At 40.4% G+C, this 16,213-nt stretch overlaps 1 protein-coding gene across 2 annotated transcripts in view; it reads left to right on the forward strand.

Annotated features, from left to right (window-relative positions):
* Window positions 1-16,213, forward strand: part of LOC145435013 (uncharacterized) — an 85,936-nt gene that overhangs the window by 53,570 nt on the left and 16,153 nt on the right. For both annotated transcript variants that reach the window (XM_080312270.1, XM_080312271.1), the window contains exons 33-42: window positions 834-946; window positions 6,022-6,141; window positions 6,761-6,913; window positions 7,791-7,964; window positions 9,273-9,372; window positions 9,986-10,107; window positions 11,816-11,937; window positions 12,180-12,284; window positions 12,345-12,450; window positions 13,919-15,604. In XM_080312270.1, the coding sequence (XP_080168396.1) occupies window positions 834-946; window positions 6,022-6,141; window positions 6,761-6,913; window positions 7,791-7,964; window positions 9,273-9,372; window positions 9,986-10,107; window positions 11,816-11,937; window positions 12,180-12,284; window positions 12,345-12,450; window positions 13,919-15,604 (2,801 nt within the window). The remainder of the gene's footprint in view (window positions 1-833; window positions 947-6,021; window positions 6,142-6,760; window positions 6,914-7,790; window positions 7,965-9,272; window positions 9,373-9,985; window positions 10,108-11,815; window positions 11,938-12,179; window positions 12,285-12,344; window positions 12,451-13,918; window positions 15,605-16,213) is intronic.

Below are 16,213 nucleotides of genomic sequence, written 5' to 3' on the forward strand. Positions count from 1 at the left end.
TCCGGTCAAGTTTGCATCACCTTTATGGTTGGAATATTCAAAAGAACAATGCAAATTAGCTGCTGCATCACGTTAGTGGAATATATTTTGTAGATGGTACAATATACCTATTTGTGGTGCCATCTTACAAATTAACCATGGTTGTATTGTGGAACCTCTTCCATTCCCCATGCCGCGAGCTCGATACTCGACACTCGACACTGAAATAATGAAAGGTATCCAAACCTTGCTCGCAGATTGTAACTCCTCTTTAGTGGTTGTGACGGTCGATGCACTGACTTGTTGTAATGCATACTGGTATAGGGTTCGCGATTGGAGTCGATGCTACAGTCGCTGTTGTACAACACGTTCTCTCATAGTGGCGAATATAGTTAGACTCAATTCCGTGTAGGAATGTAGGAGGCACCAATACTAAAAGCAAGAAATGAAGTGACAATAAATCTCGCGAAATGCTAAGAGAAAATATCAAGCCAAATAAATCTACCACGAAATAATCAACTTTATGGTCAAATACGAAGATGTACGGAAATTATGGCTACGCCAACGCGTCAGAACTGATGTTTTAGTGATCAACAAACTGGAGTTCGCGGTCAGGCTAATCAAATTTTAGGTTTGTGTTTCAAGTTCACAATAAACTACCTGTATGATTTGATTTTTTGAATAATATAACTAATTACAAGAATTACTTCTCGGGCCATTCAAAACCTTCTCGCGGGCCACATTTGACCAACGGGCCCCGGGTTAGCTGCCCCTGCCCTAAACAGTCTAGAATGCTCAGCTAAACGTGATAATCTTTCAACGTCTCGACACAATCCTGCTCGGTACTTTTGCAGGTGTATCTGCGAACTTGGTTACGATTACAATTCCACGACCAAAGAGTGCGAAGATATCGACGAATGCGCTGACAACAACGGCGCTTGCAGTTTTACCTGTGAAAATTCTGTTGGTATGAATCCTCATCCTTCTCTGGTGTGTGTTTAAAGACTGTTAATAATATGGTGCTCTGTACAGTTTGTTCATTTGAACATCGTGTATCTTCAATCATATAATGTTTTAAACTGAATCTGATCGGGTGTGACCTTCAGTAAATGTGGGGATTGGAATTCGGAATTGAAAGATGAAGTATACGGTGTGATGAAAAAATGACATAAAAACGGTGAATGAGAGCGTTTAAGCACCCAAGCAATAAGACAAATACCATTCAGCTAGCTAAAGAACCAACATTAACGATAAAGTAGCACTGGAAGAGTATAGAGCAGTGGTTCCCAACAGGTGAGGAATTCCCAACTGGTGGGGAATAGACTCACTCTTGAAAAACTATTCACAATAATAATCTTCTTTATCAAATGTCCTTTTGAAATGCTGATGGTATCTCTACTATTTCTTATCTCATTTGCAATTCAGCAATTCGTATTATTGTTAGTGCCTCCAATTAGCGAGAATCGCCTGGATAGCGGCATGTGATCTCCAGCATATGGTCTTATAAATTTGTACAAGTAATGGAACGATTGAAATATCATGATTCGTTGTAGTATAGGAGCTCATATATTGCTGAATATGTATTCAAGGAAGATCGCGGACGCGATAATTGATAGCACATTGCCACATTCGGAATCGTTACAAATTATATATCATATATTTATATAATTTCGAGGTCTTTTAGTTGCGTGCGAAAGTATAGTTTACGGCGGCTTATATATATCACACGCTTGAGTTCTTCAACACCAGGAAGTTTATCTTATTCATGTATTATTCGGCATTTACGCAGGTAAACTGATGCTACCCCGCAACAATTGGAACATTTTCAAACCCCTCCTATTTTACGCCTGGGTAGATACTAGTGTTGTCCAAAATTTGGAAAATCTTACAAATCCTCCGTTGTAATGTCTTATTCTATAGATTATTGATAAAAAACGACACTGAGCCTGAAAGAAGCTCACAGGAAGGCCGTTAAGATTTCGTGCAAAGCGTTTGAAAGTAGCTGCCGAAGAATGGGCGTGCCACCGACCATAGAACGGCGAGAAGACTAGCAATCACGAAACCACGGCTCTTGATTGGCTAATCGGCTATGCTTTAATGACCACGACAGCAGCAGCTTGCTGTGTAGGTGATCAAGGAGTCTGCTACCGGCGGCTATTCTGAAAGCGCATTTAATGTAGGTTGATAGATAATGATTTAAGATTAATTCAGGGTATGTTGAGGTACGAAATACATGATGAACAAACAACAGCTGCTTCACCAAAACGTCTAAAGCCAGACCGCTTTATTGTGAAGGGAACCGCCGTAGCCTATATGCCTTGTTTTCAACGAGAGAAAGCATAGGCGCTTATGCAAGTAGAGACGGATTCCTAGTTCCAGAAAGAATATATCATTATTGAATACAAATATAAAGCTCAACAATCACACTATAATTTATGTGATCTTATTGGGCTCAGGTTGTAGTACATAGTTGAAGTTTTTAAAGCTCTAAGGATCGGCTGAATCAGCGGGTTATGCTTGGCACTTTTCAGATGCTTGCATCAAAATGTATTCACTTGCAAGTGTTGTCAAAGTCCTTGATGATGACGCAGAAAAGAGGTGTAAAAGTAAGCACATACTATGCTGGACATGATATATCAAAGTCCTTATTAATCGCACAGAAAGGGGGTGTAAAGGTAGGCACAGACAATGCCGCATAGTGCATAGCATCCAGCATAGTTTGTACAACATATCAAGCATAGTCTGTGCTTGCATTTAAACCTCGTTTCTGCGGCATCATTCGGGACTTTGAAAACACTTACAAGTGAATTCAATTTGCTGTTAACATCTGATAAGTGCCAAGCCTAACCGTCTGATTCAGTCGATCCCTAGAGCATTCAAAACTTCAATTATGTACTACAACCTGAGCCCAATAAGATCACACAAATTATAGTGTCATTGTTAAGCTTTATCTTTGTATTCAATGATGATATAACCTTTCTGAAACTAGCAATCTGTCACTATTTGCATAAGCGCCTATGCTTTCCCTCATTGAAAACAAGGCATATAGGCTACGGCAATTTTCTTCACAATAAAATGGTCTGGCTTTAGACGTTTTGTGAAGCAGCTGTTGTTTGTTCATCATGTATTTCGTACCTCAACATATCCTGACTCAATCCTAAATCATTAACTGTCAACCTACATACAATGCGCATTCAGAATCGCCGCCGGTAGCAGACTCTTTGATCACCTACACAGCAAGCTGCTGCTGTAGTGGTCATTGAAGCATAGCAGATTGGCCAATCAAGAGCCGTGGTTTTGTGATTGCTAGTCTTCTCGCCGTTCTATGGTCAGTTGCACGCCCATTCTTCAGCAGCAACTTTCAAACGCTTTGCACGAAATCTTAACGACCTTCCTGTGAGCTTCTTTCGGGCTCAGTGTCGTTTTTTATCAATAATCTATAGAATAAGACATTACAACGGAGGATTCGTAAGATTTTCCAAATTATGGACAACCCTAGTAGATACATATTTACGGGCGCGCGTTTATGGTTAATAGTTCAATTCACTGCTGTGTTAATTTAATTGTGTGCTGAGCAATTCCGGGGATCTCAACAATCGCCTATAGCACGTATTGATTAAGCAAAGTCCTGGCAAATTTTATTGGAGGTAGCATTTTTAAAGGATGAATGTAGAGATTTCAGGTGGGAAATGAAGGCTCGGAATAATTCGGAAGTGGGGAATTACGAAAAAAAATGTTGGGAACCACTCTTATAGAGGCTGTCCCTTTGCTGAAAGTTATTGTAAAGCCTTGGTTTGAATAAATGTATCAGTACGAATGTATTGTTGGTTCCAATATTTGCGATTTTTACCCGGCAATCGATGCAATTTTGGGGCCATGAAACGAACTTGTCATAGCCGGAGTTGATAGGACCTGTGCAATGAGAGGTTTTTAATCCAATAATATACCCGTCTCAATTTCAATTATGCCTGAGATGAGATTTTCGTCCAAGGAGCACAAATGAACGAAGCATTCGTGGTCGACTTTGATCAATATCCGCCAACATACGTTCTCCCAACCGACAGGATCAGTGTATAATATAAATCTGTGTGCCTCAATTATTCAAATCTCTAAGCCTGTGGCGTGATATGCGGTGATACTAATGTTGATAAACAACGTCCCTTTGAATTCTCTACCAGTGGCGGGAGACATTGCTCAACAATTTTTCAAAAGCCGTTTGCATTTGAAAAGAAAACAGTTGATGCCTATGTATTTGTGGAAGCTGAATCCAAAATTTTCGGTTCAAATCGCTGATTGGCGATAGCCCCTGGCTACACCAATGCGTTGGAACTGATATGTTAGTCATCAGCATCGCAAATTTTGTGGTCAGGCTAATTAAATTTTTGGTTGACCGTGCAAGTTCACAATGAATTACCTGGATAATTTTTTTGATAATATAACTAATTTCGAGGATTATCCAGGGTTTTAATGACTCGAGTCACGATTTTCGGATGACTCGACTCGAGTCATTTTCTAAAAATACGGAAATGACTCGACTCGAGTCAATCTGTGTATTGACTCGACTTGGACTCGAGTCATTGCGCATGACTCGAAGCTAGTCATTGACTCGAGATTCAGACGGCCAAGATCGACATTTCATTGTAATTTCGAAGCCAACACACTATTGGGATTTCGTTTGTTGGTACTGGCGCTTGAAAATGCGACCAGAAACTGCTAAAAGTGAGGAAAATTGATATATTATAAATGCGAACCATTCAATATCACCAAACAGTGTTAAAAAAGTGGGTTTAGGAAGACTTTAACTGGAAACTGAGCAGTCAACACAATGACTTGGACTCGGACTCGAGTCATAATACCATGACTCGGACTTGATCCTCTGTTCGCTGACTTGGACTCGGACTTGACTCGGTGGGAATTGAAAATGACTCGACTTGACTCGAGTCTAAAATATAAAAGTGAGATTGACTTGTGACTCGGAGCCCTGTGACTTGGTTACAACCCTGGGATTATCCGTGGGCCACTCAAAACCTTCTGGCGAGCCACATGTGACCCGCGGGCCGCGGGTTCGCCACCCCTGCTATAGAGGCCATGTGTAACCAACTCGCCAGCCACATGTGACCTGTCAGGACATTTGTTGCGGCCGCTGCTAGTTTCCGATTTCGAAATAACTTTTATTGATTTCTTATGTAGGCTATATTTAAATGCCGATATTAATTTCAGATCACAGTAAGATCATTTCATACGCTCATCCCCATCTGTCTTCACTAAAGAGTATAATAAAGCATTGTTTGTAACAGCGTTTTGTCGTGGTGCTATAACTTCGAAACTAGAGCTAAGCAACGAATTTCAAGTTTATATTCGTGATTAGCGACCCCAAATTATCCGAGATTCACTCTATTCGTTTAAGAAGCAAATTGGCTGCTGAATAGTGTGATAAATGCTGAGGAGTGTCAGCCGACAATATTTGTTTTTGTATTATGAATATATTATTCTGTTGTATGCTGAAGTTCTACCTGAAGTTCTACAAGAATGTCTTTAAATATGGGATTCACTTCTGCCAATCGAACAGCTTCTTTGAGGTACAGAACTTCAATATACAATTGAATAGTATATTCATATTGAAATGAACCCGAATATTTTCGGCTGACACTCGTCTGGGGTAATCGTCAGCAACTAGTAGAGAATTCGAAAGAACAGCGTATATCAACAATCGTAACACAAAATATGATGTCACCAGCACGAAATGTCGAATACGAGAGCGATCAATGTACTATTTTTAGATGATACACGAACTCTTTTTGTTGACACAGCCTTGGCTGGTGTATTTTGATAAAAGTCGACTCCAAGTCACACAAATGAAAGTGTGAGCGACCCTTTCCGAGTATGCGAAATCTGTCGTCTCGATAATTTTTCCGCACAAGCGGGATTATCCAACAAGTGTTTGCCAATTGCAGAATTTATGGCCTTTGATTGTTCTGCATCAATCTTGAGCGGGTGAGTTAAGGGTGAGCTTTTCACCGAGCGTTATGCCAATATATTCAGGTTCCTTCAAGTGTAGCTGCGACGTCGGCTTCAGGATAACTGGCAACGGATTTGGTTGCGTGGACATTGATGAATGCGCGGATCCCGCGATATGTCAACAAAATTGTACTAATACGCCAGGTAAGTAGAGATAATACAGTGCAGCTATAATTCTAAATATAAGCTAATTTACCAACTCTGAAAATTTTATAGCTGCCCAATGCCCAACTATAATAGGGTCAATCACCTTTATATACTGAATCACTATCATTTATTACAATTCTCGTTCAGAATGCCACAAGTATGCGATACAGTCAAAAGATACAGAGAAGCTGTTCAATCAAATGCCCAAACTGGCCTACAGATATTAATCAAAGAACCATAATATGGATGTCTGTGAATGAAAATCTGCAAAAATGGTTTATGGAGATGTTGATATCATCTAACTATCGTGGCGCGAAGCCTCGCGACCCAATAACACAGTCCTCGCTGGTCTGTCATTGACAGCATACTGTCTTTTCGCGCAATGGCAAGCCAGAAATTTAGTGTGACATTCCTATCTGGAACATAAGTTGTAAAGTGCTGGAGTCAGGGTAGATCCAAAGTCTCCAATTTCGACAAATTCTTTGTAAATTTGAGTTCAAAATTGTTCTTATTTTTGGGGTCCTCGCTAGTTACACCATGATATCGACAAAGTCGACAAATTACCGTTAGGATCAAACAAATACCTTATGAACTGTTTAACTGCTTTGTGTGACAGGAAACTACATTTGCTCGTGCTACGAAGGATTTCAGGGAAACGGGAGTACCTGTGAGGCAAACGCTACATGCACAAACACCACCTCTATCGCCTGCGTCAACGCGAATTGCTATCTGAACAGCACAAACGAACCCAACTGTCTATGCGACTCAGGTAAACATGCGTTAGCCAGACATGAAAAGTTACAAAAATCAATAGCAATTTTGACTGTACTACTCTGGAGTATACAAATTAGGGGGCAGCACTGGTTTTCACACGTAACACTCGTTGATGTTATCGAATGTTTTCAATGTAATCAACATAGAACCTGATAAGAAGGTTTATCACTTTATTAGTGAAATGTTCACCCCCCGAGTGCCTCTTAGATCAGACTATAGATAATAATCAGGAGTTTCGGGAGCAGGAACATTCGGCCTTTTGGAAGTATCAAAAATCTACGGATGACAAAGATGCATGCTTTCAGCGCTGCAGTAATGCAATCTCAATGACCGAGCTAGTCTTTGTCTAGCAGACACCACTTGTATTTCGAATTGAAAGTCTTCATTCTCGTTACTCGTTTAACGTTGAAATATTTCCCTCGGCAAAAAAAATTATTAGGCCTATTGTATGTTGAATATATCTCGTACTATGCCAATATTATAATATTTGTCTTCGACACCAAAACCCTCAACTTTTCATATATAATTTGTCCTGTTTGACACTAATATTATAATATTTAGTCTTCCGCATGAAAAACCCGGATAAAAATATTATTTCACAAAGAATTGGTCCATTTGGATGCCGGTATTGGAATATTCAATCTTCCACGCCAAAATCATTGTTAAAATATCAACATTTCAAACAGTATTTATCCTGTTCGATGGTAACGTTAGAATAGTGAATTCTACACAATACCGCTTGAAAAAAATTATTATGTTTGAATAGAATTTCTCTGATTCAATGGTAATATTAGAATATTCAGCTTTACACGAAAACCAAGCAGCTGTCTTACGGAAATGAGTGACATCTTTTCTCGTATTACTGTTGTCAGGTTTCGAAGCCGTGAACGGCACGCATTGTGAGGACATAAAGGAATGTGATGAAAAAGAAGTCTGTGGCGCATCGTCGTCATGCAGGGAAGAGAGCCCGGGATACGCATGTTCGTGTCCAAGCCCGTACGTCGACGTGGCTGATTCCGATTCCCAAACGGTCGTTACCTGCAAACGTAAGTATGCAGATCTAATTTTCCCGAAGTCTTGACTAATACCAGCGTAATTTTGATTGCATTTCGAGGAGGTTTTTTGAATGATCTGCGGTCCAGAATTTGAATATGGCAGCGAATTAAATCGGTACATTTATCTACAATTCTCAATTGACTCACATCAAGGCGACCTTCTGTAAATCGAATTTAAAATTTAAATAGGAAATAGACAGTGTGGCAATAATGAGAGAGAATCTCAAAACGAAAGCATCAAGCACGTAGGCGATAAGATGAATTCAAATAGCTATATTTTCTTATAGCCAAAACGCAACACCAGGGTTGTAATGACTCGAGTCAAGACACGACTTGAATTGGAATCTAGTCGTAAATTTTGACTCAACTTGAGTCAACTTGTGCATGGACTTGACTTGTACTTGAGCCATTGCGCATGAGCAAGTTATATGACTCTACACTTTTTTTCCGACTTATTAAAGTCTTGTATATTACTAACGATGTTTGAAAAATATACACACAAACTGTCTTTGATCTGTTTGAATAAACGTGTTTGTAGTGAGAAAAAATGAGTATAATGTGAATGTGAGGCCTTCTATATCACCGTGGTGGTCATGTTATTACCATCATAATCATGATATGGCGCTTATAAAAGCAGTGATCTTTCCCATCATAAGCCAATAAAAGGTATCTATAACACAAGCTAATTCGATAATTTACTACAGGATATTCAGAATAGTAAGTTAATTGTGAATAATAACTGCTGTCATTTTGATGAAGTTACAAAATCTACTACACTTTGTAAGGTATTAATGTCAGTCAGTAAGTTGTTAAAGTTGAATGGAATGCTCTGTATCAATGTGAATGTATTGTTCGTTGCAATATATCTCTATTTCACACATCACCACTTATGCTGTAGCTACGATACTTGGGTTACAAAATGAACATTTCCAAGCCAGAGTTGATCGGAACTTATTTTAGCAATCGCTCGACGTAACCCCCTGGTTGTGGAGCCTTTAATAATGTATCACAACTTCATTCTGATTACGGTATGCCTGAGAGATTACATTTCACCCTGTCGATCCTAAAGTTATGGGAGATTGTACCAAAACAAGTATTGTAATCGCAATGTTTGTGTTTCGCCAAACCCCGCGAATATGACATTATTTGAAGTTGCTTCGACAGGATACTGACCCTCATTGATGCTGTTTCGAAAGTTACTTCCTCCCAATAACTCCCACAAGGGTGTGTCTAATTGAACAAATCCACTATTTCCTGATCTTTTAGGTGTTACACTTCTTGAATTTCATGTAATTCTAGGTGTTGTAGCGCCAACCGTCGTAAAACCGTCAGGTTCGAATCTCGGCGACAACTTCGCGTATATAACCTGGAACAATGGAGATCTGGTAGACAACACGCGGTAAATATAGCATTTTATTATTGGGATTGACACAGTTGTCAAGTCAAGATAAACTTCATGGGATCCTCAATTATAGGATCTTGATGACTCAGAACACACTTTCACTCTGAAGTGATTTAATGATAAATATAGGACTGGTCAAAATCAAGTACTGTAGCGATTCGATTCCAAATATTGTACCAAGCTTTGAGTCTTAGGGTATTACAGTAACACTCTTTTTGATGCCATAATAGTATGGAGTCTACGGAAAGTTCAAAGATATAGCCTAACTTTCATGCAACCACTAAGAAAATATTGCCAGTTATGTATCCCATTAAGGACAATTTGGCAAAAAATTTCAAAACAGTCGTATTTCATCGCATATTGTGACAATGCTATAGGTGGATTACGACATGATAGAATTATGATTTCCACTAATATTGATAGCTTTGTACCACCAACACATGTTTAGGATGCTGTGATGCGTTCAATAGCGGTTTCAACACTTCGATGTTGGACAAAAAAGCATTGGAACTATTATTCTCGTTGATAATATGATGTTTAAGGAAGCTTAGTTTGGTCTTAGTTCATGCGGGTATTAATATTATTATTCAATATATCACTCGCCTTTCAGTATCGTACTGAAAGAAATTGGAGACGCTGATACCGTAAATCAAACTGTTGAGGATGTGACGGTCGCAAGTAACGTGAACGTTTACAATTTCACTTCACTGACGTTTCGGACACAATATCAAGGTGAGGCTCTTTATTTTTGTTACTGATTAGACGCTAGACAAATCTGAAGCGCTTTGATTCTTGGTAAAGATTTGGTGAGATTTATACCTCAATGGCATAGTCCAATTTGAATAGATTCCGAATCTGAATCCAGTTTTTAAATTATATATCGCTGCTGGCCAATCCAATGAAATGCTCATTTCTAGTATGGATTCCGTCTAATCGTGTCGAATCTGAATGCTGAATTCCAGAGGTGGTCAGTAACGAAGTACTTCTACTTTTTAAAAGTACTCAAGTAGTTTTCCTCTACTTCTGGTACTTACTCAAGTAGATCTGATTTTCTCTTCTTCTACTTCTACTTCATAATAGTTTGTGATCTACTTACTTACTTTTCGCTATTTTCAGTTTGTCAAGTAGAAGTGGTTCAATCCCACAGTACGAAAGATAGCCTGAGGAATTTCGGAGCTGTTTTCACGGAGTACCAACATCTAATATTCATAAAAGTAAAGTAAAGGCCAGAAATTTTGTTGCGCTTCGCGCACAGTAGTTATGAAGAGACAAATATGTTTTCAAGAAAGTATCAGTGAATATAATTTAGGTACCGGAGTGCTTGGATCCGCTCTCACCGTATTGTCGCCCATATACCATATTTCGTCACAGTGAATATGGCCCCCCCATAACGTTTGCAACTACCGTTACGCAATCTAGAAATTACCTATCATTTCATAATCTAGCAGCCCATGACGTTTCCTGCTAATCTGGAAAATCCGACTTTTTTGAGCGTTACACCTGTTTTAGCAGATCACCTTTGAAGCTTTATGGACAAAAGACATGAAATATATTTTTGCTTTTTAGAAGTGGTATTTGTGTTTCACTTTCAATTCCGAGTATCATACTTTGAGTTCTAATTACTTTCAGTTCTTTTGTCTGCAGAACATACATGCTGAAGCATAAAAGAAAGTGTAGTAATGCTTCTATTTTCCGAAAATAAAGCTACATTGAATATAACATTTACGATCCACAATATTTGTTATCAACGTATAGTCGCGCAAAGTGTTGAAACCGTATCCGATACAACTTCTCCGTATTGCTCTTTGCCTAAACTTTGGGCCTTATAATATGGGGTAGGGCGCCATGCCATGATATTCTCTAAAACGGGGTATTCTAGTAAACAATGGGTTAGTATCGCATTTTCATATCAATAGTATAATTCGCATCCCATGATGCGAAAGAATGCTTATTCTGTCGAAAATTGATACCTCTTTGGATGCATCAATACGAATCAAGCTCTCTACACCTTCCGCCTAACTCAATTTGCAGCTCTTGGCAGTCCATGCGAACGAAATAACATTGTTTTCAAAACTACTTACTTGAGTAGATTTAAAGTCACTCAATTTTAGTTCTACTTCAAGTAGTTTGAGGTGGCTTATGGAAGAAGTACTTCTACTCGTACTTGAGTAGATTTTTTCGACACTACTTCTACTTATACTTGAGTAGCTTTCTTGACTACTTTGACCACCTCTGCTGAATTCTTCATTTGTACAATCCAAAAAATACAGGATCCGCGATGCCTGGCTTACAGGCGCCAGGTGCTTTACAATCGCGTTTCATTTGGAAACTCATTCTATAATCGTTGAAGTTTTAAGTGGATGAAGTATGCAAACAATATGTGTCGAGTATCCTAGAAAGAGTCACGATATGTTCGTAACGATATTGTGCTGGTTTCAAGTGAGCTTGTACGCGATTTACAAGGAAGTCTCCAGCGACGCTGAGCTCTTCAACTTTACCACCACATTCACAATGTATCCACCAGAGATATCACGCGGCAATGTCACGACGTCGACAATTCAGGTGAGTTATCTCAGGATTTCATGTGCGTTGCAAAGACGCGTACCGCTGTTTGGGCACCACTGGTATAGTCTATCGCATTGTACATCGTGTGTCTTGACGGGATGAAAATATTAATCAGCCCATCATGAATATGACCAATATAAATATACTAACTTTATTTTCAAATCCATGCCAATCTATGAAGTGCACATATTTGTGACATGAATTTAAGCAAAAATATATACTCCGTCGCTTTTTCACAGATCTTACTCGTGCGCCCGACTAATGGGCCTTGTCCCGATATCTCGTTGTCTTATCTCGCTAAAGGCTCAAATGTCACCGGCTCGGACAGTACGAATATGGATTCGGTGAGTATTACGATTGATATGTAATGTGACTGAGGTGTGTGACGATAAGGTACTCTTAAGGCCGTGTTGTCTGCACTAGCGTCCGGAATTGAGTACACGATTTCCGCTAAATGCGTGGATGGCGATGATGTCAGCGAGCAGTCTGCAGAGATCTCGATACAGACAAGTAAGTGGGTTCATTGCAGATGTGCTCGACTCATCGCATACGTAGGAGTGGTCAGTAGCGAATTACTTTCACTGTTTCGAAGTACTTGAGAAGGTTTTGTCTGTTTGCGGTACTTAATCGAGTGGTTATGATTTTACATTACTTTTGGGATAAGTTCACAACACTTTTACGGGTCAAATTGTCATAGGAAATAGCAATCACATTCACTGGTGAATTGAGTATTGTCAATCGCTGCTTTGAGAACATGAATTTTGGGGATGCTGTGTAGTGGCGGAGTATGATATATATACACTGAAATACAGTGTTGGGATGACTCGAATCATGACTTGACTCGAGTCAGACTCGAGTCAACTTTTTCGTGTGACTTGACTTGACTCGAGTCACTTTGCAAAAATGACTTGACTTGACTTGACTCGGGGCTTCAGAAATCTGCATTGACTCGTGACTCGGAGCAAAATTTACGAGTCAATTTCAAGTCATTAAGTAAACAGTGTCCATTAAATCAATGTATCTTGTGTATGTTCGGATTGTTCAAGACACGCCTTTGTCACATTGTGAAAGCAACCAGTCATTCACTGATTGTAAGTTACACTGATCCTCCATTGTTAGATCACAAATAAATTGACCACAAACTAAGCGATCACACCTTATGCTGTCGTAGTAGTAGTAGAAGATTAAACTAAATAGCAATGTGTCCCTGTTTCTTAGACGGCTTAATGCTTACGTTACGCAGTGCTCAGTTTTGCCAACCCTCCTGTATGATTTAAATCGAACAAATATAGTCTGTGCGTTTATATTCTTACGGATGTGGAGATGGGTATTGTATACTATTATACCAAATCAATTTGTTTCAACTTCTCGGGGCTTCGTATTCGGTCCTATATTTTGGGTGATAATAACTGACTGTAGCATGTAACTGTACAGCTGCTTACGTATTTTAATAGCAGCTCTACGTGTGCGTGAGCGATGCAACGTCTTTATGCATGTTTATTTAACTTTATATTCATTATTTGACTCAAGATAAATGGCCAATTAATCTGTCTTTCACATACCCAGCAAAATGTGATGACTTTGAATCATCACTCATACGTCGAAATTCAATTTGACTTAAATTGTGACTTGACTCGTGACTTGACTTGACTTGACTCGACTTGACTCGAGTCACCTCCAAAAAACAGGTGACTTGACTTGACTCGAGTCACCTTTGAAAATCGATTGACTTGACTTGACTCGAGTCAAAATATGCAATGACTCGAGATGACTCGTGACTCGAAGGTAGTGATTTGATCCCAACACTGCTGAAATATGCCATTGGATAGATGAACTGAGGTTAAATAACCAAAGCAATGAATGTGTTGTTCTTATTTTCGTCGGCCCAAACAAAACATTCTCCCAAGTTTACTTATGCTACACTTGACTTTACTTGACTGTTACCCATTAAGATAATTCACTGCTTGTTTGTACATAGCTGCCGTTACTACGACTACGGAGGCACTGACAACTGCTACGTACCAAGACACTACAACAGAAGGTACTGACACAACCCTAGCTCCAAATGACACTCGGACAGAAGCCACAACATCAGCTTTGGATGATACTCAGACAGAAGCCACCACCACTGCTTCAGATGACACGAAGACAGAAGCCACAACCATAGATTTGGATGGTACTCCGACAGAAATCACGATCCCTTCTTCAAATGAAACTAAGACGGATGGCACAACCACAACCCTGGCTCCAACCTCCACGGCATTATCCACAACTGTTGCGTCCAATGTCACTATGGAGACAGAAGCCTACGCTTCAACCTTGGCTTCGAATGACACCACGACCCAAGCCAGTACCACAGCGTCCACTAGTACGGTACAGACTGAAGTCACGACTGCAACTCAGTCATCATCAACTACTGAAGCCTCGACTGTGGCCCCGATCACCACCCCTTCTTCAAATGACACTAAGACGGATGGCACAACAACAACAGCCCTGGCTCCAAACGCAACGGCATTATCCACAACTGTTGCGTCCAATGTCACTATGGAGACAGAATCCTACGGATCAACCTTGGCTTCAAATGACACCACGACCCAAGACAGTACCACAGCGTCCACTAGTACGGTACAGACTGAAGTCACGACTGCAACTCAATCGATATCAACTACTGAATCGGCGCCCGTGGCCCCCACCACCACCCCTGCTTCAAATGACACTAAAACAGAAGCTACAACCACAGCTTTGAATGGTACTGCGACAGGAACCAACACCCCTGCTTCAAATGACACTAAGACGGACGGCACAACCACAACCCTGGCTCCAAACGCCACGGCATTATCCACAACTGTTGCGTCCAATGTCACTATGAAGACAGAAGCCTACGGTTCAACCTTGGCTTCAAATGACACCACGACCCAAGCCACTACCACAGCGTCCACGGGTACGATACAGACTGAAGTCACGACTGCAACCCAGTCGCCATCAACTACTGAGGCCGCGACTGTGGCCACGACCCCTGCTTCAAATGACACTAAGACGGATGGCACAACCACAATCCTGGCTCCAAACGCCACGGCATTATCCACAACTGTTGCGTCCAATGCCACTATGGAGACAGAAGCCGACATTTCAACCTTGGCTTCAAATGACACCACGACCCAAGCCACTACCACAGCGTCCACTAGTACGATACAGACTGAAGTCACGACTGCAACCCAATCGCCATCAACTACTGAAGCCGAGACTGTGGCCCCCACCATCACCCCTGCTTCAAATGACACTAAAACAGAAGCTACAACCTCAACTTTGGATGGTACTCAGACAGAAACGACCACCTCTGCTTCAAATGACACTCAGACGGATGGCACAACCATAACCCTGGCTCCAAACGCCTCGACATTATCCACAACTGTTGCGTCCAATGTCACTATGGAAACAGAAGCCTACAGTTCAACCTTGTCTTCAAATGACACCACGACCCACGCCATTACCACAGCGTCCACGAGTACGATACAGACTGAAGTCACGACTCCAACCCAGTCGCCATCAACTACTGAAGCCGCAACTGTGGCACCGACCACCACAGTGCATGTGGAAACTACAACCGCTATCGTAACCTCCGCTATAGCTACGACTACACAAGAGCCGACTGTGCCACCCGCAGGTAATCTCATATGAATTCCAGATACTGTAGAGTGTAGATCAGTGGTTCTTAACCTTTTCATACCTTTAGCCCCAAGAAGAAAATGACGGGATGGAATTACCGCTTTTCAAAAAATAAAAAATTACCGCTTACACTCAATTAATTGTAAAACAACACAAAGTGACGTCATAATGTACACCGAAATGACTTAAAAATATTAAGTCAATGGGAAGGGGGGAAGGCTGATGCTGTTTTTGTGTTATCAAGTGGTCACATCTAGGCAAAGGGGAGCATGACAGACAGCATCTCATGCATTTGTCAGTCGCAAACTTATTTCGATATTTCATTTTGATAGATACCATTGCAGAAAATCCTATTTCACAGCAATAGTTGAAGGAAATCCAATCAGAAAGTTCAGTTCCATTATGATGAAGATTATTATTCATTTTGAAGGCGAAACCAAAAGGTTCCAATATCTTCCCTTCGTTTTTTTGAAGGCATTTTGATGATGCCAGACTTAATTTTTCAGACTAGACTAGACCACTACACTTTTCAATACTAACAACTATATTTCTACGATATTGTTACTGCATTATAGGTGTAAAGCTGAGCTTAGACGCCCCTTGTTCT

Source organism: Botryllus schlosseri, chromosome 3, assembly GCF_051294905.1.
Source record: "Botryllus schlosseri isolate E-star chromosome 3, Bs_hap1, whole genome shotgun sequence".
Lineage (NCBI taxonomy): Eukaryota > Metazoa > Chordata > Ascidiacea > Stolidobranchia > Styelidae > Botryllus > Botryllus schlosseri.